The sequence below is a fragment of the Canariomyces notabilis genome, assembly GCF_033297395.1.
Source record: "Canariomyces notabilis strain CBS 508.74 unplaced genomic scaffold N656scaffold_36, whole genome shotgun sequence".
NCBI classification, from domain to species: domain Eukaryota; kingdom Fungi; phylum Ascomycota; class Sordariomycetes; order Sordariales; family Chaetomiaceae; genus Canariomyces; species Canariomyces notabilis.
This window is the reverse complement of record NW_027041858.1, coordinates 38,160-59,037: the sequence shown is the minus strand read 5'-3', so window position 1 is coordinate 59,037 and position 20,878 is coordinate 38,160. Positions and strand designations below refer to the sequence as shown.

Below are 20,878 nucleotides of genomic sequence, written 5' to 3'. Positions count from 1 at the left end.
GGACCCAGCACTGTAAGATTACACTTGATTACCGTCACGTTACGGGCTGTTTTTGATTTTACACCCCACCATTTCAGCGGGACTTGCGCTCCACTGCACTGCAGAAGAAGCGTGGCTGCTCGCGGCAACTTCCTCCACGGCTCCACCCTTTTATTGAAGAAGCAACGGTCAGCATCCGCATCCACAAAGCCACATCGCGGCTTCCGTTGACCGCGACGGCTGCGACTCGCGCCCGGCCTTGACAACTCGTGGGCCCGCGGTTTCCGGGCTTTTGGATGGAAATATCCCACCATATTTGGTCATTTCCCAACCAGCGCCAAGTTCGTCGCACACCACACCACGCCGCCTCTGGACCCCGGAACGAACAATGGAGGCGTTGCTAGGTGCCAACCCGTCGAACCCTTCGTGCGACTCTGTCGCCGACCTCCAAGCTCAATTACGGGATCTATTCGGCAGCCGTGTGAGCGAGACGCGGGCCGAACACTGTTCGGTAACATTCGCGCTACGATCCAGCACCGTTTTCGATGTCCCAGTCTCGGAAGCTGAGAATGAGGTTCTCCATCACGCGTCAAACATCGATCCGCTGCTCGGCGGCGCACGTTCAAGTGTTGCGGTTGCCGAGACTGGGAATAGAGGGCTGGTGACACGTAGAATAAGCGCGATTGATGCCCTCATCAACCAGCCTCTCGACGACCCGGTTCTGCAGACGTCCATCACCAGACACATCATAACTGCACTAAATGAGGTGGATGGGAGCAACTGGATTGTGCGGCAGGTATCGCGAGCCGAGCAGGGCTGGACCTTCACGTATATCTGCAAGGACTCGTGGCAGGCGTGGAGTCGCCAGACTTCCAAAGTTCCGGCGAAGACCCTCATTGGGGAATGGAGCGAAAAGGCTGGACAAGATCCGATTCACTTATGTAGGCTCTCGCTCCAGGATTTGGTTTCTATGCCTGCTGACAGGCTGTGAAGCTCGGCCGGCCTTTGATTGTCGAGGGTCCCTCAAGATTGCCTTTTCCAAGTCGAGCAAGACCATCGATTTCAAATACGAGCATACGCCGATGCACAAGACGGTCGCCCAGTTGATCGAACTTCTTGCACCGCCTCCACCTGCACCTGTCGTAAAGACGCCGGCAAAAAAGCCGAAAGAGCCAAAGCCGCCAAAGGAGCCGAGGCCACCAAAGGAGCCAAAGCCCAAGACGCCCAGACCGTCCAAGAGGAGGCAGGCAGAGAATGGGGTTCCTGATGGGGAAGGCTCTCAGCCGAAAAAGCGACGTAAGAAGAAGGATTCGACGGCCCTGACTGGCCCCGACGGCAGCGTTCTGCCCCCGGAAATGCCGGGCGCCCTGCCCGTTAGCGACTCATCTGCGCGGCAGCTTTACAATGCGCAAACCGATTTTACCGGGCCAACCCAGCCAGATGGCTCAAGCAGTAATCCAGAAGGCCTTGTTAGTGCCAATGTCGCTGCAGCCGCTGATGACGGCGTGCACATCCACTCGATTCTTAACCTTCCTCCAGGAGAGGCAGCAAGGCGCCGAGATTTGGCGATAAAGCTTCTCAGCAAAGCCGGCGTCGATCCCAAGACCCTTTCAGCGGAGCAATTCAACATCTTTGCCAATCAGTCCCCAGAGCTGCAACAGGATTCCCTGGCCATGCTCGTTAAGTACGGCGCAGAGCGCCTACGCATCGTTCATCCCAATAAGGATGGTGCAGGCGCCGGTCAGTCTACTCCTAATAGGCCCCGCACGCCAGGCTCGGCCGGAAATGCGACGCCAGCATCTAAACCAAAAAGGTCGAGGAAAAAGAAATCTGATGCGGCGGCCTCCGCTCCGCCGGAAGACGGCGATGTGGGCGTGGCAGGTCCAGGCGTAACCCAGACACCTGAGGTGGCGGAGAAGAAGCCAAGGTCTTCGCGTATATGCGACAATTGTCGACTTGCCAATGTCAAGGGCAAGGTATGTGGACTAGCCGATGCTCATTTGAAGCCTAGCTTACAGAGTTTGCAGTGTGACAAGAAGAAACCATCCTGCTCGAGTTGTTTGCTGCAGGGCCTGCAATGTGTCTGCTCTCCTTCAAAACCAAGGCAGAGCAAAGTCATGTCAGCAGAGCAGCAGGCCGGTGGACAGAGTTCTGCACCGATAGCGATCCCGGATGAGGAACCTGAAGGCTTGCCATCGCCCGGCTTTCATACTGAGCCGGCGAGCGAACCAGTCCATCAGACGGTTCATGAGTCAATGCATGAGACTGTGAGCGAGCAAGTTCAAGACCCAGTTCATGACCATTTCAACGAGCTCCCCAATGAGACAGTAAACGCGCAGATCCCAGACACAGTCCCCCAAGAGATTGAATCCCCTTCAGATACTTTCGCACACTCTCATGGCATCTATCAGCATTCTTCCGGGATGACCTTCCCCCAAGTCGGGAACAATGCCGCTACTGAACTTCCCCAATCCGGCATCTCACCGTCGCAGATGGAATACGTTTCGCACTCGGTTTCAGAGACTCCCGGGAACTCGTTGCATAGCTACACTTATCCGGCACCGGCGGAGCGACCTACTGCGGAGTACACGAAGCAAGCCAGCACCGCTGTCGAGCAATCTCAAAGGGCTGATCCCGTTTCTCAGCCCCCGGCAAGGCGCAGTCTCCCGACCGGCCAGCCTGCTGAAACTAGTACCTCTATGTCTGCACAGAGCAATTGGCAGTCCATGGCGGGTTCATCAACTGCGGCAGTCCACGGGAACAGATCTTCACCGATGCAGTCCCGGGCTAAGAAGCCTGTTCCAGCTTCGCAGCCGTACGGTGATCTGTCGCAGCACACCTCGAGCTGGACGAGTGCGGATCAAGCTAGTGCCCACACTACGCAGCCTGCGGTCGCTTCACCGTCTCAGGCCGCCGCTCAGCCCGACCGTTCCAAGTCACGGCAGAGTAATCGAGCCCAAACCCATGCTCCTGTCAACAGCTTATCAGCGGCACGGCAAAGTCAGCCCCAAGCGCAGCAGTCTCTTGTCGATAACTCACGGTATACGTCTGTTGCTGCGGCCCAGCAGCCGATGTCGACGGACAACTACAGCAATTACGGCCAGTATCCGAATGCTGCGAGCGCACAGTCAGACTCGTCCGGTGATCGCATCGCCTACCAGCCATATGTCACCAACCACAATTCCACATCGTCCAATTCTTATTCGTCCTTTGATAACTACAACACCCGCCTAGCCAATACTTCCTCATCTATCGAGGCATCGCACAATGTAGCGACGTCCTATCCATCGACCTCAGTAGCAGCCCCAAGCAGCGCACAGTGGGGTTCGGCAGCGTCTACCTCGCAAACAAGAAATCCGCGCCCCTACAATACAACCCAGGCAGCGTCCGCCGCCCCGTCATACAACGTACCATCTAACTCACAGCAGTCGCAGTCACTGCAAGGGTTCAAAGTCCGTCCCCAGCCGCAGGCTCACGCTAGAAGCTCGTCCGGCATGTATGCCCAGCATCAACAGCAGCAATCGCAGCAGCCACCGCAGCAGCAGCGACAGCAGCAGCAGAGCTACAGCGGGTACATGAACCAACAGCAGTCGCATGCGCACGCCCCGAGCAGTACCGGCCGCCACCAACAGGGCTGGTACGGCTTCACGGCAGGCGCCGCCACTAACAACCCGTCCTCCGGGTACAATTCGAATACGGCTGCTGCCGCTACCAGCGGCGCCAACGCCTACTCGACTACTGCTGTTGCTGCCGGCTCGGCATCGCATGGCGGTCACGGCGCACATGGCCCACACGCCTCGCACGCACACGGCGGCAACGCCCACAGATCCATGAATCTGTCTAACCATGCCTACAGTAACATGGATGCGGCTGGCGATCAGGCACTGTATGACTTGCTGAGGAGTAATCCGGCCGGTTAAGCCGGGTGAGGTCACTATCTGAGCGGATTGCGGACAGGTTGAGAAGATTTCGTGTGGACCAGGGCTAGGTTTTGGACTTGCTTCCGCTAGGCACTGTCTGGCAATTGTATGCTGCTTGATATATTAGCTTGCTGCTCTTCTCTGGGGCGGGTATGCGTCTTCTTTTGGGGTTGGAGGTCCACGGAACTTGCTTGTAATGGCTGTGTGAAATTCACGCGGTACGCTTACTATCTCATGTCACTGGGCTAGGCAGGACAGGGTTCTTCAGGTTTACGGCTGTGTAGGGTTTCTTCCCTCTTGACTTCTAATGCGCCGGATGTAAAAGTATTACTCCCGTGCCCTATATGCTTATCTTCTTATTCAACGAGTGACGAGGGAGCAGTCTTGCTTCATGCCATATCTATATAGAATGGCAGGGAATGGACCTGGCTCGATTTGGCACGTGTTGACAGGCCAGGCTGATCTGTGTCAACCCGGGTACGCCCAGATGAGTGAAGAAGATAAAGTGGTGAGTTAAATATGTCCATCGAACTGTCCCTGTAACATTTCCCTCTCTTGTCAATGCTTGTTGCACAGATTCACCCGAATCGACCTCACCCCCCTTACCCCGACCTCATGGTCAATGTAGATGTCATAGTCCAAGGGGGGTAATCCAAGGGGTTACCAGGTCACCAGCATCATCGAATCGGGCTATAATAATGGTTATCTCTATTCACTGTAGATTCAATCAAGCCAAGATCTGTATGCAATTGTTGTGTTCTCCAAGTAGCTGGCGAAAGTATGTCCCTACTTTTATCACTCCAGCCCGCTACCATGCTCCATGCGCTGTCGGACTGAGGAACACAGATGCTTAGAAATGACAGCTCGAGATGCCGCAAAATCATGATGCTGGATGGCCACTCTATTCGGCTAAAAGCTTCGCTCATCTTGTTGGGATGTCAGATTCAAAATCAAGAAGACTGAGCCGCTCTGTCCGAAACCCTGGCACAATGTCTCGCACCGGAGTTGCCAAACCGAAGTCCATTTCACAGCATATTCCCAACGCATATTTTCTGGAGGCCCCTCCCATCTAAAAAGCAAAGACCAGCCCGAAACGCCGTCCAGGAGAATAAAATTGTACAGCCCGGTCGGATATCAGCCACGGACCTGTAAACCCAGAACAGTCCGCAAACCTGGCACAAAACGCCGCCCCTATTGCGCCGCCACGGCCTCCGTCTTGGTGTCGACCTTCTTTGCCGGAGGCGCCGAATCGCCATCATCTTCCCTGGCCCGCTTACCGTTGGGCTCGGCAGTAGACTGGATGGTGGGAATTTGAACACTGCGCTGCCTGTTAGCAAGAGCATGGGTGCTGAGAGGGAGAGGAAAGAGAGACATACTCATTAGTGCTTTTCTTGACCTCCTCGGTCTTCTTCTCCTCGCGGCCCTTGTTATCGCGCTCACGACCACCGCGGCCACCCCTGCCTCTGCCCCTACCACGGCCCCGACCACCGTGCTTGAACCCGTTCTTCTGGTCGCCCTCACGTCGCTTCTTCCAGTCGTCGTTATTCCCATCGCGGCTTCCACCACGGCCGCCCCGGGCACCGCCACGTCCGCCGCGCAAGCCCTTTTCCTTGCCCTCCCAGAAAATCTTTCGGCCACTGCTGGGCTCCAACAGACCCTCCTTGATCTGCCTGTTCTTCATTTCGAGGTAGTCGAGCTTTTTCATGATCAAGAGCTCGTGGCCCTTCCAGGTCGGGGCGGGGTCGAGCTTCACAAAGGCATCGGCGAGCTCGGCGCTGGCAAACTCGACGAAGACGGAGCCCTTGAAGTAGTCTTCGGCCGTGCGCCGGAGCTTGACCAAGTTGACAGGGCCGTAGGGGGCGAAGAAGGCCTCAATGTCGAATTGAGTTGATGGCTCCTCGTCGCCGAATCCCTTGACGTAGACGCTCGCTTGAAGCTTAGCTTTCTGGAGATCGGTCGACGAGGTGTAGGCCTTCTTGCGCTTGACCACCTCCTGGCCCTCCTCGCCAGAGATTTCGAGGAAGTTGCTCTCGCGGAGGGCGGCGACGACGGCTGAGTAAGGCTGGAACTGCCGCATGCGCTTGAAGTTGCAGATGGTTTTGAGCGAGATGGGCTTGTTCTCCTCGCCGCCGGTGTTCTCCCACATAAACTTGTCGCCTGGCAAGTTGCTGTCGCTGAAGTAGAACTCGACCTGTGCGCGGGGTCAGCCCAATTGCGACAACACCATTTTCGTAGGTTGATACGCACCTGATTCCGAATCTTGACCGGGTCGTCGGTCACTGGCTGGGTGTTGGGATCATATTTTCTGTTCTTCTTAAAGTCTTTGCGGTCGATCTGACCCGTAGTCTTCAGAATGTTTGGGGTCTTGTCAGCGCCATTCTGGGCGGCGGACGGAGCCTCCTCCGCCTTCTGATCGGCCTTTTCACTGGCGTCCTGCGCCTCGGGTGCAGCCTCTTCTGCAGATTTCTCAGTGGTACTCTGGGCGTCAGACGCGCCCTCTGCCTTCTGTTCGGCCTTGTCGGTAGATTCAACAGCAACGGCGCTTTCGTTTACGGGCTGGGCCTCGTTGGTTGAAGCGGCAGTAGCCACCTCGGGCTGGTCCTGAACGGCTGCGTCGCTCATATTGGGATAAGAGCACCGATGCGCCAGAAGGAATAGTCAAAGGATACGCTGCAGGCAAATCGTCATGCGACTTGTTCTGGCAATGACTTGGCAAAAACCTTCCGATTGTACTCTGATGGGAAGGAACAAGAGGTGGCTCTGCTGGAAAGCAGAAAGGGAAACAGAGAAATAGTCCTGGAAAGGCTGTTCGAAAATTGTTGGTGGGGTATTCAACCTTGAGCGGCACGATAACCACAATACCATACAATAGCACACAATACCAGACAATACTTCAGTTAGTCACACGGGATGAAATGCCCCAGGCACTGCGAGTCAGACCGAATGCTAACTTTTTGAACTTACAAAGTTCCAGGGCGATCAGGTATCTGTCAGTAGTCCGTTTTAGCCCACTTGACTAGAGTTGGAGAACAACAGCAGCCAAGCAGCTCCAATCGTCAATGTTTGTCTTGTTAACTCTGTGCAATTGTCATAACACTTTGGAGAGGCAATCGGCAAGCGCGTGCAAATAAATAAGGCTACGGGAGCTAGTCAATGACCCCACATCGAGTCCCTCAATTGCACTTTTTTATGCAGGCTCTCACCGCCCAAGCTCCAATGGAGCGTCAAGCCAATCCAAGACAATTCCTGACTGCAGCTTTGAGTGGCTGGAGCGCCCAGCAATCGCAGCCTCACGTGAGACTAACGCGTCGGGCGCAGCAGCATTGGAAATCTTTTCGGCTGATAAGTTACGGCCCTGATAGCATCAGCGACGCTGCCCATCCAGGTGCCTGGATCCCTGATACGCGACCTGACGGTTTGAACAACGGAAGGGACGTGGTCAATTGGGTGTCCTCGCATACACGAACAGAAAAGCACAATGAAGCAGCGCAGGTTATTGAGATTCCACGGCCTGAGGCGGCCGGTGAGTCCATCAGAAGCTCCTCTGCTGCACCGTCACTCCCGCCCACTTGCTAACCTCGTGCGTGCCGTCCTGTTCAGCGCGTTCGGCAAACCTGGAACAAGTACAACCTGTACAACCTTGTCAGGCTACGAACACCCTACCTCAATGCAAAAACCTTTTTCCAACAGAAATGGATAGCCAAATCCTACACTCGCGGCTACCACGGCGAGCACATCAAGGAGTATCAGTGGGAGCGCATGTTCAGCCGTCGCCCTCTATCAGCCGTTAACATGGACCCGGCATACATGGCAAGGAGGGATGGCAGCGAACAGGCTTCCGGCCGTGGTTCTGGCCTCGTTGGCCTCGACCCCTCGGAGAAATGGTCCAAGAATAGGGGCAACCTGAACCAGCCAACGCCTTACATGCAAATGTCGTTTGCTCCCATGGAGCGCCGCCTGGATATCGCCATTTTCAGGGCCCTCTTTGCCAGTAGCGCAAGACAGGCTCGCCAATTCGTGCTGCACGGTGCCGTGAAAGTGAATGGGAAGAAGGTATTGCTGCCCCTGATGCTTCATACAGTGAGATTCCCAGTCTGACCACTATCTCCCAATCTTAGATGCTGCATCCCGGCTATCTGCTCAACCCAGGCGACATGTTCCAAGTTGATCCCAAGCGGGTCATGACGGCAACGGGCAAACCAGACCGGTCCAAACCCAAGGCACTCAAAGTCGCGAGACCGCGCCTTTACAAGCCAGACGCTGCCAAGGCCGCGAAAAAGGAAGCCGCTGCAGGCGCTGAAGAAGATCTAGACGAAGAAGCGATCCGGAAGCAGAACCTCGAATTTTTTGAGGAGCTCAAGAAGGTCGCCTACTCGGCGTCGAACCGCTACCGCGGCAGGCATCTCCAAGCCAAGGATAAGCAGTACCTGCGCAAGATGGTCAAGGAAATGAAGTCGGTCCTGGCAAAAGCCGTCAAGCCGCCGACCACGGCCACAGCCACGGACGGCAAGACGGAAAAGGGGGACAAGAAGGGCAACTGGTTCGCGAGCAAAATAGAGGCCATGCTGGATTACCTTTCCCTCACACCGGCGGAGCGCCAAAACAAGTCGATGGAGCAACACGTCAACGACCAGTCAGCGAAGCCGGCAAGCGAAGAAGCCTCTTCAGACGAGAGCAAGAGCAAGAGCAACAAGCTCGTGATAAGATCGAAGCTGTGGAAGCAGCTGTCGTCGCAACAAAGAAAAAACATCCTCAAGGCCTTCCAAGGGACCGGCGGCCGCAAAGCACGTGGCAACAGCCTCCCCTACAGACCCCGCGACTGGATGTCCCCCTTTGCCTTCATCCCCCGCTACCTCGAGGTCAACCACAGGATCTGCGCCGCCGTCTACCTCCGCCACCCCGTCGCCCGCCCCGGCCTGTCCGAGGTGCCCACTCCTTTCTCGCCAAAGATCGCCCAGCTGGCGTTTAACTGGTATTTGCGTAGGAGTTGAGGCGGGTTAGGTGAGCGGGTATATCGTTGTTTGCTTGTAATGAGGAAGGTACTATTTGTAGAACAGCCTGCTGGGTGCAACTGGGCCTAGAACGGCCGAGGGGTAGACTTCCGGAACCGGTGTCGAGGGTTTCGCGGTGACGGGATAAAGGGCATGCAGAGCTCTAGAAGGATGGGTTCGGTGCTGGGGTCCATATTACCACCGTTCGGTCATGTCGTGTCGCAGAGCGGTGAGCGAGCGAATGGGCTTGCTTGCCTTTCCCCCTTACTCTCTTCCGCGAGACAACAATAGACCATCCCTGTACTCTATTTGTACATGTATAATAACAGCAATATGGTATCATACTTCTCATTGTGCCAATCCATAACATACAATGACTTTACCTTGGGCAGTGAAGCGTGTTTCCGCCTGTTTCTAGTTGCTGACGCTGACTCTGCTTCTGCACCCGCCTGTAGGTACAATTCAATGCTGGTTCGTTCGTTAGCGCAGAACTCCCGACAGGGCCCTTAGACCCAGATTCAAAAAGATCTCTCTCAACACTGAAAAAAGCTAAATCAACGCAAAAAAATAGAGCATCTAGTAAAACACTAACCGACCGTTTCATTCCAGTCCTACTTGCAGGGAAAAAGTGGCTGTTTTGGTGTTGAAATTCGAGTTTTTGCGTTGACCCTTGCCTTCAAGTCAGGCGCTACCGAACAAACCAGGGGGGCATTGTAGCGGCCTCAGAACGTAAACATGGCTGTGCCGTACAAAGATGCCCATACCCGCCATCGAGAGCCTTGCTGGGGCATGACAATGACCGCGATCATGGCGACGAGCAAGTTCATGGCGAAGCGGACCTTGTAATTGAAAGCCATAGCATCGCAAAGTGACAATCCAAGAAATGCTATAATTCGAGGAGTTGGAGCACGCAACGCAGTGGGAAAACAGATCCTTTTATTCAGACACAGACACTAAGCTAAACCACAAACGAGGAAGGAAAAAGTTGAGCGAAATAGCAGGCTACGGGTACTTTGAGGATAGCTGTGAAGCCTAGGGGAGATAAAAGCAGCTAAAAGGGGTATGGCGACGGCCGAGTGTGTAGAGAAGAATTTTTACCGCTCTGACGGGAGGCGCAAACAACGAAAGACAGGAAGATGTAAGGGGTATGATAAAAGAAATAGACGTCACGTTCTCCTCCGACCCTCGAAAACTCGTCATGAGATAATAGGTTGGATAGCCGGTCGTAGCGCCTTCATCCAAGGAGTCTCCCCGATCCTGTTCCCGCACGGCTGCCATCTTCCCTCACCACCCTTCCCAGAGACGGCCGTCTCTTTTGTAATTGCCGACATTTTTGAGGCAAACAGATCTCGTGTCCAAGGACATGGGCGGATTGGTCTGACGGGAAAGTGTCGACGAAGCCAATCAGTATCGCGAACAAGGGAGTACGGTGGGCTGAAGTCGAGAGAAGCTCGGGGCATCTCTGGCCATGAAATATATTCCATCCCGATGTCCGACATTCTCAGCAACGCCGCCGTCATACCCACTCCAACCCGAAATTATAGTATTCCTGTTTTTTTCGATCCCGCTCGGGCCATGAAGTATCGAGTCCGAACTCCACCAAAGCCAATTACATTTGCGTAGGACCTTGAGATAACCGACCGGACCCTCACCCGAGACGATAGAGGAAACCTGTCCCGACCATCTCGTTGGTAGCGTTAAGCACCTGGCAACAACTCGGACCGAGCCGTTGTAAGAGCTCATGGGGGCTTCCGAACGATCTTTTCCGCGAGTATTAAGGGGTTGTGATTAAGAAGTGAGACAATATGAAACGACAAAAGTATAAGAAGAATAAAGCGGCGAGCTGGTATCGGGTGGCATCATGATACTGAGACGGGTCGTAGAAGTAAGATAACGCGAGAGGTGCCAACACACGGCAAGGTTACCGGAGTGAGAAGCCCTTCCTCTTCTCCTTTTCCAGTGGCCGTCCGCTCTCCACCCTCGATTTCTTCTCCTCGAGCTCAAGTCGTTGCCGCTCCAGCTGCTCCTTCATCTCCCGGTGACGAGCGTACAGCTCCTCCTCGCTCTGTTTCAGCTTTGACTCCTTCTCGGCGACCTTTTGCTGGAATACCATCTTCATCTCGGCCTCCATTTTGGCAAGCTTCTGTTCGTGGAGCGCACGCTCCTCTTCCTGCTTGACGGCAGGGTTGACCTCCTTGAACACGCTCGGGTCTTGCGAGACGCCCATAGCAATGAGCTTGTCTGTACGGTAGTTCTCATAGAGCACGTTGTTGGTGTGCTCCTTGAGTTCCTCCATGTGGGTGCGGATGAGCATCTGACGCAGCTTGACAAAGTCGCAGTGCTCCTCGTTGTCCACCTCGATGACACCCCAAGGATAGCGACGGCCACGGACCTTGCGCCCATCTGCATTGGTGATCTCGTTATTGGCACCAACAACGGCGAACGGAACCTTGGACATGATCTCGTTGTTCTCAGCGATGGTCTCCTCGTCATCGAGCTCGTAGCGGGGACCCTCGAAGATTTGGACCTTGTGAAATTTGATATCCGCAAGGATCTAGGGATATGTTATTAGCCTCAATTCGTACGGCGATCCGCGTTCTGCACTCACTCTGGCCTTGAAGGCGGCCACCTCATCATCCGTCAGGGTATCGGCCTTGGCAATGACCGGGATAAGGTTGACCTTGGTGTGCAGCCGCTTCATGACCTCGATGTCCAAAGGCTTCAGGGAGTGGCCAGTGGGCTGGATGAAGAAGACGCAGGCGTGGATACGGTTGTCGACAATGTTCATACGGTTGACTTTGTTCTCAGCATCCAGGTAAGCATCGAAACGTTGCTCGATGTTGTCGACAATCGGCCGCCAAGACTCGTCGTTGTTAACAAAGTCGCCAAAGCCAGGCGTGTCGACGACCGTTAGCCGCAGACGCACGCCCGCCTCCTCGATATCGGCGCTGATGGACTGGATCGTGACGGTCTTTGGAATAATGTCCAAGCTGGGGCCCTTGCGCTCCTTGGGCGGGTACAGGGAGGTGTTGAAGAGGGTGTTGACGAGTGTTGACTTTCCGAGACCGGATTCACCTGGATGGCCGTTAGAGAGCCGCAAGTGTCAGGACCAAAACGGATAACGTACCAACAACCATAACATTGAAGTTGAAGCCCTTCCGGACGCTCTTGCGGTGCCATTGGTTGGGCAGGTTCGCGAAGCCAACGTAGCCCGTCAGCTTCCTGCGAACAATGTTCCTGTTATCGCTCGTAGCTGCTGGGGGGGCTGTGACCACAGAGTCAGACGATGGAGCTCCTCGAAAACCCTCTGAATTTGACGCTTGCGATCCGCCAAGTGGCGCAGGGTGGGCGGGGGCTGGGGGTTGGGGACCGGTGAGAATACCGTTTGCTGCTACAAAAGGAAAATTAGCAACTTCCAAGACAGTTTGCCGATGATAATAGTAAAGGGTTGTTTTGGGGCCAAATCTGGAGCCTGACTGTCAAAGGGCCTCCGCGAAGGGTGCTTCCGATTCAGTATTGACTCGATGGATGTATGAACAAGTTCGCCATGAGAAAGGAGGTTGGCTGAGGTGAGCATCGAAGTATCTCCAGCATCCAACAGCCTCAGGCAAGGTGTTCTCATCTCGTCCCTGTTCCCATTCGAGGACGGACCGCTGACTGGAAGCATGAAACCTGGCCGAGAGATCGCGCCAGATTCAGGAAGAGGTCTCCCAGGGCTACCCTCGAACCGCACATTCTTGGGGCGAGTATCGGAGCCATGGGGAACAACGGTAGCAAAGCTCATCTTGATGGTTGTTGCTTATAGCGTATTCCCGATGGTATGATGGTCTTGTCCCTCAAGAGAATCTTCCCAGAAACGGCAAATGGCAGAAAGATATAAGGATGGTGTCGGAGCATGTGAGACAGTCTTGGTAGGGAGGAGAGCGGAAAGCGGGGGGAGCTAAGGGCGTCGTTTTCGGATCACTTCGAGCTCGGGAAGGGGTTGCCTTGGTGCCATTCCGGGGATGATGATTCCTGCAGTTTGCTCCCCAAACAGACACTTCGGGCGAAGAAACAGAAAGCAAGAGCTTACCCATTGTAAAAGGTTGTGGTAATGGACCACTCGAGGATTATGGAACGAGAGGAAGGTACGAAATCTGTGCGCAGAAAGAACACGTCAGTTAGAACCGGCCGTTTGGATTAGCTTTTTCCATGTGGAACACAGTGGTACGGTGAAAAGCACTAGCAAAGCTTCATTGCTGTGTCAGGATGGTCGAGGGCGCGACGTCCGAAGACAATATACAGCTGCCGCCATCGACACACAGGAAATGGTGCAGCTTCGCCAACGCCATCGGCTGGGACGTGCAATGGCGCTCGATATCGACGTCGGTAGGAAGTGGGAGGTGGGAATTCTTCACATACCAATTCAGGCAGAAAAAGAGCCTCGGGAGTCGCGTTTCGGCAAGGCGTGCACCGCGGAAAGGCAATTGCTACGCGAATTCTGAAAAGTGTAACGCTTGACAGCGTCGGAATAGGACAAGAAAAGAGTGTTGAGAAGGACAAAGGGTCAAAGTGAGGATACGAGGATGAACCGTGTCGCGGTCGTTGAAGGGAAAAATTTAGGGTGCGACAGACAGGGAGATGAACGTCTGTCTGTTTCGCTGGAGCAAAAGGGGGTTGTGCTGGGCACTGATGCTTTGGGGGGAGATCCAGTGCAGGGGTTCAGGATGGGTTAAAATGACTGCAGGCAGGGGCCAACCAAGACCTGTGATTTGCTGGAGGCTTGCCAATGGCTGCCGGTTCCCCTGCCTGACCAAGCACCAAGATCTCGGCCTCAGGATGCTCATTTGCTCCCGCAGGACGACAGAGAACATGGCATTGGACACTCTTTGCTTGCTTTTACGAGAACACCTCAACTCGTATCTGTGACTGAAGACGCCGTTCTCCATCGATGTCATCGATGGTGATGGGTCTACTTAACTCTACCCCGGTTGCCCACACCCGACCCCACTGTCCCGTCAATGGCCGTACATATACTTCTCCGTCCTCCTGTATACTACACTACTAGAACATTCGTATCTCAGCAACAGTGTCAGCGAATGTGCATCTTACCAAGTGGGCTTTCCGACGTAGCAATGGTGTCGCTCCGAATTGAGGACACCGAATCCAACTCGAAGACGCCTCATTGTGGTACTGTAAGTTAGGGATCACTTGAGATCAGGAACTCGATTCAAGGACTGCACACGGATCCGCGAGGTCCTTGAGGCTCTGGGGAACCTTGTGCCCCAACGATGCAGCATTGGCCATGGTCCGTTGGACGTAAGTTACACAACGGGTTTGTCGCCATCTCTTCATTGGATTGAGTGTTTCAATCTGTGAAGCTTGAATCGACATCAAGAGAGCCATCACTCGATTGAAGTGATGGCCAAGCAGTTTTGCTTCTTTATCGAGAAAAGTTTTGAGTTGGTGTGACATGCCATGTCAGCCACGCGTGATTGCTGGGATTGAGGAAGTCGATCGAAATTGGGAAAATGAAGCTCCCAAAACCCCTGGGTACAATTTACCGAGGCTTGGCAATCTCTGCTCTCGCTGCTGCGATGTCTTCGCTTATACGGAGCAAACCGCATCTCTTCATGCTTCTCAGCACAGTCATGATATGCGAAAAGATCTATGGCTGCTGTCGTGCAGCAGCAGCTCAACGTCACCACTCTACTACTTGGCAGCCGCGCATTGGGCCTCGATCTAACGGGCAGGTATCTCACGATTGGTGGTGTGAGCGCGGGATAGGGGGAAGGGGCGCCCATGCCAGGTCCTTCGCAGCACGGTGTTTGGTTGGATGGCGGCACATGATTCGCTGTGAGGTGTGCTTGGATCGGCCGAGACTCGGCTTTTCACTTTCCATCGGCTCAGCAAAGGGCCCGTTCATCGACTCTTTTCGGATCCGATTCATCCAAACCCAAGCAAGGCCGACACGGAGGGAATCCGCCCTTAACCAGACCTCCCAAGGATGGTTGCCCATGGCATGCATTCTGAAGGTATTTGCTCCGTACAATGCAAGTTAATCGGTCCCTTGGTTATCCATTCAGGGGTGGAAGAATCCTCGGCCGCTCGGCGAGGTCCGTTCTTTGGGTAATGGTCGAAGATCTAGAAGACTTGTTATGGATCGATCAGAGCGGGCCGGGCCCCCTGTTCACATTCCCAATCCGTGCAGCTTTTTCCTGCATGGAGACCGATGATGTCAAGGAGCCGCAACACCACATCGGACCATAAACGTTAATTGAGAATTGAATTTTCCATGACAGAACTGCTCTTCGCGACATTGTCTGCTAACATTAACATGAGCGTGACGAGAAACAGCACCATCAGCAGGACCATGTGGGAACGCCGATACGGATAATAGTGCAATAAATGTTTGACAGTCCCTCTGTTGGCTCCGAGCCACCATGGGTCTGCACTCAAGAAACATCGCGAGCCTCAACGGCTTAAGGCTGTTGACCTTTTCTCAGAGAAGCGTCGGTTTCCTCAGCAAAAGGCCCAAACCAGAGACTAGGGGCTTTCCGCCCTCACAGCGCTACCTGATCTTACCACGGCATGATGCCAAACCGAAAGTGCGCCTATCTAAACTGATAGCGGTGGCTGCCACCAGCGGCTTGTTTGCGGTCTGGCTTTACCCGGCTGATGCATTCCAGCATAGCGACGGTATTAGGAGAAATCTGGCCCCAGGGAATCCCCGGGTAACATCAGACCAGACCCGTGATGCTGAGGGCGAGTGCGACGAGAGCGCGAGCGCGTGGAACAGATTTGTCCGGAACCTCGAGTCGCTTGTTCCGTCAACAGACGGCCTGTCCGAAAAGGTGGTCGACTTGATCATGCCCGAGTGGACGAGGAACATACCCGGCTACGTCAGAAAGCTGCAGCGCGAGTTGAACATGGCTCCCGGATCACTGGCCGCCGAAATCTGGCAGGAGGCACATGATCCATTTATCCACCCCGAGATTCGCTACTCGGCAAACGTTCGTGTCTCGGACGACCTCTGCGACGACGAGAAGACGTTCCTAGAGCGTAGAAAGAAGGTCATTGTGCCTGCGCTAGCCAGGTATCTTGGGCTGAATGAGGAGGATATTCACCCAGACGACATCCCGACCATCGCCATGTGCGGTTCTGGAGGTGGTCTGAGGGCACTCGTCGCCGGGACAGGGTCTTACCTAGCAACGGTAGAGGATGGGCTCTTCGACTGCATCACCTATTTGTCGGGCGTCAGTGGCTCTTGCTGGCTTCAGACGCTGTATTACTCGTCGGTGACAGGGGCCGATTTTCGGCGAGCTATCGACCACCTCAAGGCTCGGCTTGGCACTCACATCGCATACCCGCCCGTGGCCTTCGTTTCTCTAATGTCTTCTCCGACAAATAAGTACCTGCTAAGCGGCTTGGTGGAGAAACTCAAGGGCGACCCCGGGGCCGAGTTTGGGCTCGTCGACATTTACGGGATACTCCTGGCTGCGAGATTGTTAGTTCCAAAAAATGAGTTGGGGGTGAACGAGAAGGATTTCAAGCTGTCAAACCAGGCAGAATTCATACGATACGGCCAAAATCCACTGCCCATCTATACTGCAGTGCGGCACGAGATACCCGAGTTGGATTCTCCAGATTATGGCGGCCCGGGGTCCATCTCAGAGGAGGCCAAGGATCGGGCCAGAAGAGAGGCGTGGTTTCAGTGGTTCGAGATCACGCCCTACGAGTTCTTTTGCGAGGAATTCTCAGCCGGGATTCCTACATGGGCGCTAGGCCGAAGGTTCAAAAATGGCTCAGACGTGCCTGAGCCTTCTGGGTTTCGCCTGCCGGAGATTCGTATGCCCTTACTCTTGGGGATTTGGGGCAGCGCATTTTGCGCAACTCTGAGCCATTACTACCGCGAGATCAGGCCGCTCGTCCAGAGTATTGCCGGCTTCACCGCGGTTGACGAGCTAATATGGGGCCATAACAAAGATCTCAGCATGGTCCACCCCATCGAGCCGGCGACTATCCCTAACCCAGTCCACGGCATGTACGGCAAACTCCCGCAGGCAGTGCCCCAAGGAGTCTACGACAACCAGTACATTCAACTCATGGACGCCGGCATGTCCAACAACCTACCCATCTATCCTCTTCTCCGGCCCGGCCGCGACGTGGATCTTATCATAGCATTCGACGCTTCAGCCGATATCAAAACCGACAACTGGCTCTCCGTCGTAGAAGGCTACGCCCGACAGCGAGGTATCAAGGGCTGGCCGGTAGGCATCGGCTGGCCCAAACCCTCCGAGCCGCCCGCCGAAGCCGCCGCCGAGCTGGACCAGGCCCAAGCCCACTCCGCTGCCGAGGCAGAAGGCAAAGTCGCCCAAGCCAAGACGGATCAACAAGCCCTGCACCCGGCCGCCGTTCCGAAAGCCAGTGGCAACGCCACCACGACCCCTATTAACGGGCAAGAAGAATCCGTCGAACCCCAAACCGAAGCCCAAAAACAAACCAAAGCCACCACCGAACTAGGCTACTGCACGGTATGGGTCGGCACGACCGAGGAGCGGTCGTCAGACCACCCGCCGCCGCCGCCTGTGGACGATACCTCGTCGTGGCGTCTGACGTCGCCGGACGCGGGCATCGCTGTGGCGTACCTTCCCCTCCTGGCCAACGAGGTCGCCGTGCCGGGCGTCGACGTGGCTATGAGCGACTACATGAGCACGTGGAACTTTGTTTACACCCCAAAACAAGTCGACGATGTGGTGCGCCTGGCGCGCGCCAATTACGCCGAGGGTAAAGAACAAATCCGCGCCACGGTGCGCGCCGTCTACGAGCGCAAGAGGAAGCGCCGCCTCGAGGCGCAGGCTGAGGAGCGGTTCCGGGCCCTCGTCAGGCGCGGGGTTTTGCTTGGGAGGTGGGGGGAGGGGGATCATTTTAGTTAGTTTGAGCGGCTGGCGCTGTTGTGCTGGAAGGGTCTATTGGGTTTATATACTGGGAGGGGAAGAGAGTGGGTGGTTGATGATGCTGTTCTTTATAGAAGTGTTGGCGTTTCGAAGGGCTCCGGGTGCTCGGTTTATACCTACCTATATGGCGAGGGTGAAAATGTAGTGACGTATACCAAAGCTTCAGGTATCTAATAACAGGAGCACACTCTCCGATGAGGCGTGCGAGATACATTGTTTCTACGTGGCGCCTTCTAGTAGTATGGTAAAATACTATACATATACACTGACTACTACACTGACACGGCCTGAGAGGCGGGTCTCGTGTCTCTCTCCCCAACTCCATCCATAAATCAACCGCGCCCGGGAAGCGCCGCGTTGCCAGCCCATGCAGATGGATGTCCTGATGTGCTAAATCGTACAATATGTGTTTTCCCTTTCCCGTGCTAGAACGTGGAAGAAGGGAAATTCTATCCCGTCGCTCTCCTTCTCACCCCTCGAGCGCTGCTCTGCAGCATCGATTTCGGAGCTTCGCAGCCTCTGCCACCTCGACCGAGCCCATTTACCGCGCAATAATCTCACCAATATCCATGTACACGGGCTCCCAGGGCTTAGCACCCTCGCTCAGCATGTCGCTGGGCACGCGCACGTGTTCGCCGGGGCTGTACAGGTACCAGCTTTTAAGAGCGTTCGTGGCGGCCTTGTAGCGGGCCTGCTCGAGGGTGGAGCCGGCCGCCTCGCCGAGCTTGTCGTTGCCCGAGTAGATGCCGACCACGAATACCGGCGTGCGCGAGAGGCGACCCGTCTCGGAGAGCAGGCGGGCGACGGGCGGCTCAAAGTCCTCGCGGGCGCACAGCAGCGAGAGCTCCGTCGTGGGCTTTCTGAAGCTGAAGAGTTTAGATATGTCGAGCGTCCGCGAGAGCACGTGCGCGTTGACAAAGTCCTTGACCGTCTCGCGCCCGCAGTGCGCGTAGATGGCGCCGACGATGGCCCGCGCGCACGTGGCAAAGGCCATCTCGGCCAGCGACCGCGTCAGCTCGTTGCCGTACTCGGTGTCGGGCCGCGCGGCCAGGGCCTCGTTGCTCAGCCGGTTGTGGACCGTCTCGCCAAAGTCGTCGTCGAGCACCACGCGGCTGCTGATGCCGTGGCGGAACTTGTACTTGTCGAGGTATTCGGCCTCTGCGCGTTTGTAGCCAAAGGTTGTCATGGCATCGCCCCTTTCCTTCAGCGAGAACTGCAGCAGGCCCGGGTCAACCTCACCGCCTGGCGCGGCGGCGTACTCGATGCCCCATGACCGTGCTACTTGGTGCAGCGCCGTGGGGCCGGCATAGGCCTTCATGGCGCTATACAAGACCTCCATGGGCAGGCGCGGAAACCGGCACATGAGCCACTCGGCGACGTGGTAGTTGATAAGGGTCATGCCGACAAAAGCGAGGTTCGAATTGTTGAATTGGGGGTTCTTGTCGGCTGAGGCGTCAACCAGCGCTCGTGCGAGCGTCTGGAGAGGAAGCTTTTGAGAAAGGGATAACCGGGCATGCAGAGCGGCCAATTTCGGCGACTGCAGCGCCCGCTCGGGTAGTGGAGATGGGAGACTGGTTGATCGCGGAGGGAGCTTCTCGAGGGGAGGAAAGCGTGTGTGATCTGTCCCGTCATGGTCGTCCGGGATACTATCTTCCGTAAATGGTGTTGCGGCTGTGGATTGATGCCGCACGGCGGCGCATCTAGGAGCAGATGCAGGTCGGAAAGCGGCTAAGGAAGTCGAGACCGGCGAAGCTCCGGGGCGAGCCACGAGCAACTGGCCCGTCCATCGGTCGAGTCGTAACCTCTTCATGGGCGATGCTCTGGAGCTGGAATTGGGTTCGAAAACCCGGGTGAGGTTCGCGGTGCGTGCCGGGACCCGGTCGTGGACAAAGACGCGGACTGCAGTTTGGCACTTGGTGGTGTGCTGCCGGTCGCGTGTGGTGCCTTTCCTCCCAAGTCGCCGTCAGACACGGAGAGGAAAAAAGTTCTCCAATGCGCGAGATGGAGCTTCCGTCTCGGCCCAATGCCGTTGCAGGGTTAGGGGAATGATTGGCTGACATAATTACCTTATGCTTGGCGCATTTTTGTAACTTACACGATGCACCTTACACAGTACAGTAACGTTACCGTACAGACGTGAGGTAATGCCCCATTCGTATCCGTATGCATGCAGCTCCAATTCGCGGCGATTGATTGGCTTGCACAACCTCGACAACGACGACATTCGAGGTTCAACATCGCATTCTTCTACCGCCGTCACCTATCCCGCGCTCTTTCCACACCAGTCAGACGACTTACAATGGTACGTTTTTTTCTGCTTGAGTTTACCTTCAATTTACTGATTATAGACTTTGACGTTCTAGGGCGGCGGGCGCAAGATCCCGTAAGTCTTTCGGTCGAAGGTCGGCAACTTCCCAGTCTCTAATCACACCCAACTCGCAGCTATCCCAAGCACGTCTGGTCGCCGGCCGGTGGTTGGTATTCGCAGCCGGCCAATTGGAAGGCCAACACGGCGTTTTTCACAGTCGTCATCTTCGGCATCACGGCAATGGTGTGGAAGCTGAGCGCCGAGTTGGAGTACCGCCACAAGATGCCCGAGCCCGATCGATTCTACCCAAGCAGATAGTATGTTGGTGACTTCTCTTGGTTGGATGGCATCGCTAACCGTGGTTGTTTCTGGCAGTTGGAGCAAGCAAATTATCGAGTACGAGAAGAAGCAAAAGGAGAAGGCAGCAGAACAGTCGAATACGGAGGCGTCATGATCCGTATTGCCTAGGCCTTGGGGGGGCTTCTACTTGTACTGTACATGGAATGAAATGGCATAAACGTTACTTGCCCCAGGATGTCACCCGGAGCCTCACATTTTCCTTGACTTATCGGGCTTGTGCGGAGCGGTTGGACCAACGGAAGGTTATTTCCCCTTGGCTTTGCCTCTCGGAATAGTCACCCTGTCCGGTGAGACATGATGATTATGTCCCTTTCGCCTGATTTTCGCAAACCAAATTCACTCCATCATCGGTATACCCTGGCTTGAACAGCTCCGTTGTCACTT

At 55.3% G+C, this 20,878-nt stretch overlaps 7 protein-coding genes across 7 annotated transcripts; 4 read left to right on the top strand and 3 right to left on the bottom strand.

The window, feature by feature from the left end:
• Positions 1 to 122: 122 nt before the first annotated feature.
• N656DRAFT_762367 (uncharacterized protein) lies at positions 123 to 3,899 on the top strand (the record flags this gene model as incomplete). Its single annotated transcript, XM_064813263.1, has 4 exons — positions 123 to 920; positions 973 to 1,955; positions 2,007 to 2,951; positions 3,045 to 3,899. Exons 1-4 carry the CDS (start codon positions 368 to 370, stop codon positions 3,897 to 3,899), a joined length of 3,336 nt encoding a protein of 1,111 aa, XP_064665507.1. The 5' UTR covers positions 123 to 367.
• A 712-nt stretch (positions 3,900 to 4,611) lies between these two features.
• On the bottom strand, positions 4,612 to 6,973 carry N656DRAFT_784698 (uncharacterized protein). Its single transcript, XM_064816231.1, has 4 exons — positions 6,851 to 6,973; positions 6,147 to 6,785; positions 5,276 to 6,090; positions 4,612 to 5,217 (listed from the first exon to the last, which is right to left on the bottom strand). Exons 2-4 carry the CDS (start codon positions 6,519 to 6,521, stop codon positions 5,091 to 5,093), a joined length of 1,317 nt encoding a protein of 438 aa, XP_064665506.1. The 5' UTR covers positions 6,522 to 6,785; positions 6,851 to 6,973; the 3' UTR covers positions 4,612 to 5,090.
• Positions 6,974 to 7,377: 404 nt separating this feature from the next.
• N656DRAFT_840068 (alpha-L RNA-binding motif-containing protein) lies at positions 7,378 to 9,111 on the top strand (the record flags this gene model as incomplete). Its single annotated transcript, XM_064818926.1, has 3 exons — positions 7,378 to 7,422; positions 7,500 to 7,952; positions 8,018 to 9,111. 3 exons carry the CDS (start codon positions 7,378 to 7,380, stop codon positions 8,888 to 8,890), a joined length of 1,371 nt encoding a protein of 456 aa, XP_064665505.1. The 3' UTR covers positions 8,891 to 9,111.
• A 1,700-nt stretch (positions 9,112 to 10,811) lies between these two features.
• N656DRAFT_792835 (Septin-domain-containing protein) lies at positions 10,812 to 12,512 on the bottom strand (the record flags this gene model as incomplete). Its single annotated transcript, XM_064817116.1, has 4 exons — positions 10,812 to 11,444; positions 11,499 to 11,965; positions 12,018 to 12,281; positions 12,368 to 12,512. The coding sequence occupies 4 exons, from the start codon at positions 12,510 to 12,512 to the stop codon at positions 10,812 to 10,814; spliced, it is 1,509 nt and encodes a 502-aa protein (XP_064665504.1).
• A 2,800-nt stretch (positions 12,513 to 15,312) lies between these two features.
• Positions 15,313 to 17,805, top strand: N656DRAFT_802206 (FabD/lysophospholipase-like protein; the record flags this gene model as incomplete). Its single annotated transcript, XM_064818220.1, has 1 exon — positions 15,313 to 17,805. One exon carries the CDS (start codon positions 15,313 to 15,315, stop codon positions 17,803 to 17,805), a length of 2,493 nt encoding a protein of 830 aa, XP_064665503.1.
• Positions 17,806 to 18,031: 226 nt separating this feature from the next.
• Positions 18,032 to 19,811, bottom strand: N656DRAFT_784693 (ribonuclease III). The gene has a single exon (XM_064816230.1). It carries the CDS (start codon positions 19,634 to 19,636, stop codon positions 18,368 to 18,370), a length of 1,269 nt encoding a protein of 422 aa, XP_064665502.1. The 5' UTR covers positions 19,637 to 19,811; the 3' UTR covers positions 18,032 to 18,367.
• A 186-nt stretch (positions 19,812 to 19,997) lies between these two features.
• Positions 19,998 to 20,779, top strand: N656DRAFT_455061 (uncharacterized protein). Its single transcript, XM_064809701.1, has 4 exons — positions 19,998 to 20,128; positions 20,190 to 20,209; positions 20,269 to 20,451; positions 20,510 to 20,779. Exons 1-4 carry the CDS (start codon positions 20,126 to 20,128, stop codon positions 20,586 to 20,588), a joined length of 285 nt encoding a protein of 94 aa, XP_064665501.1. The 5' UTR covers positions 19,998 to 20,125; the 3' UTR covers positions 20,589 to 20,779.
• The last annotated feature ends 99 nt before the right edge of the window (positions 20,780 to 20,878 follow it).

What these genes read in the sequence shown, in the direction of transcription:
- N656DRAFT_784698 (XM_064816231.1), bottom strand. Translation starts at nt 6,521, where the DNA reads ATGAGCGACGCAGCCGTTCAGGACCAGCCCGAGGTGGCTACTGCCGCT. An exon ending in CGGTCAAGATTCGGAATCAG is followed by an intron (nt 6,091 to 6,146) that starts GTGCGTATCAAC and finishes CCCCGCGCACAG; the next exon opens with GTCGAGTTCTACTTCAGCGA. An exon ending in GTCAAGAAAAGCACTAATGA is followed by an intron (nt 5,218 to 5,275) that starts GTATGTCTCTCT and finishes CAGGCAGCGCAG; the next exon opens with TGTTCAAATTCCCACCATCC.
- N656DRAFT_784693 (XM_064816230.1), bottom strand. Translation starts at nt 19,636, where the DNA reads ATGAAGAGGTTACGACTCGACCGATGGACGGGCCAGTTGCTCGTGGCT.
- N656DRAFT_455061 (XM_064809701.1), top strand. An exon ending in GGCGGCGGGCGCAAGATCCC is followed by an intron (nt 20,210 to 20,268) that starts GTAAGTCTTTCG and finishes CCCAACTCGCAG; the next exon opens with CTATCCCAAGCACGTCTGGT. An exon ending in CGATTCTACCCAAGCAGATA is followed by an intron (nt 20,452 to 20,509) that starts GTATGTTGGTGA and finishes TGTTTCTGGCAG; the next exon opens with TTGGAGCAAGCAAATTATCG.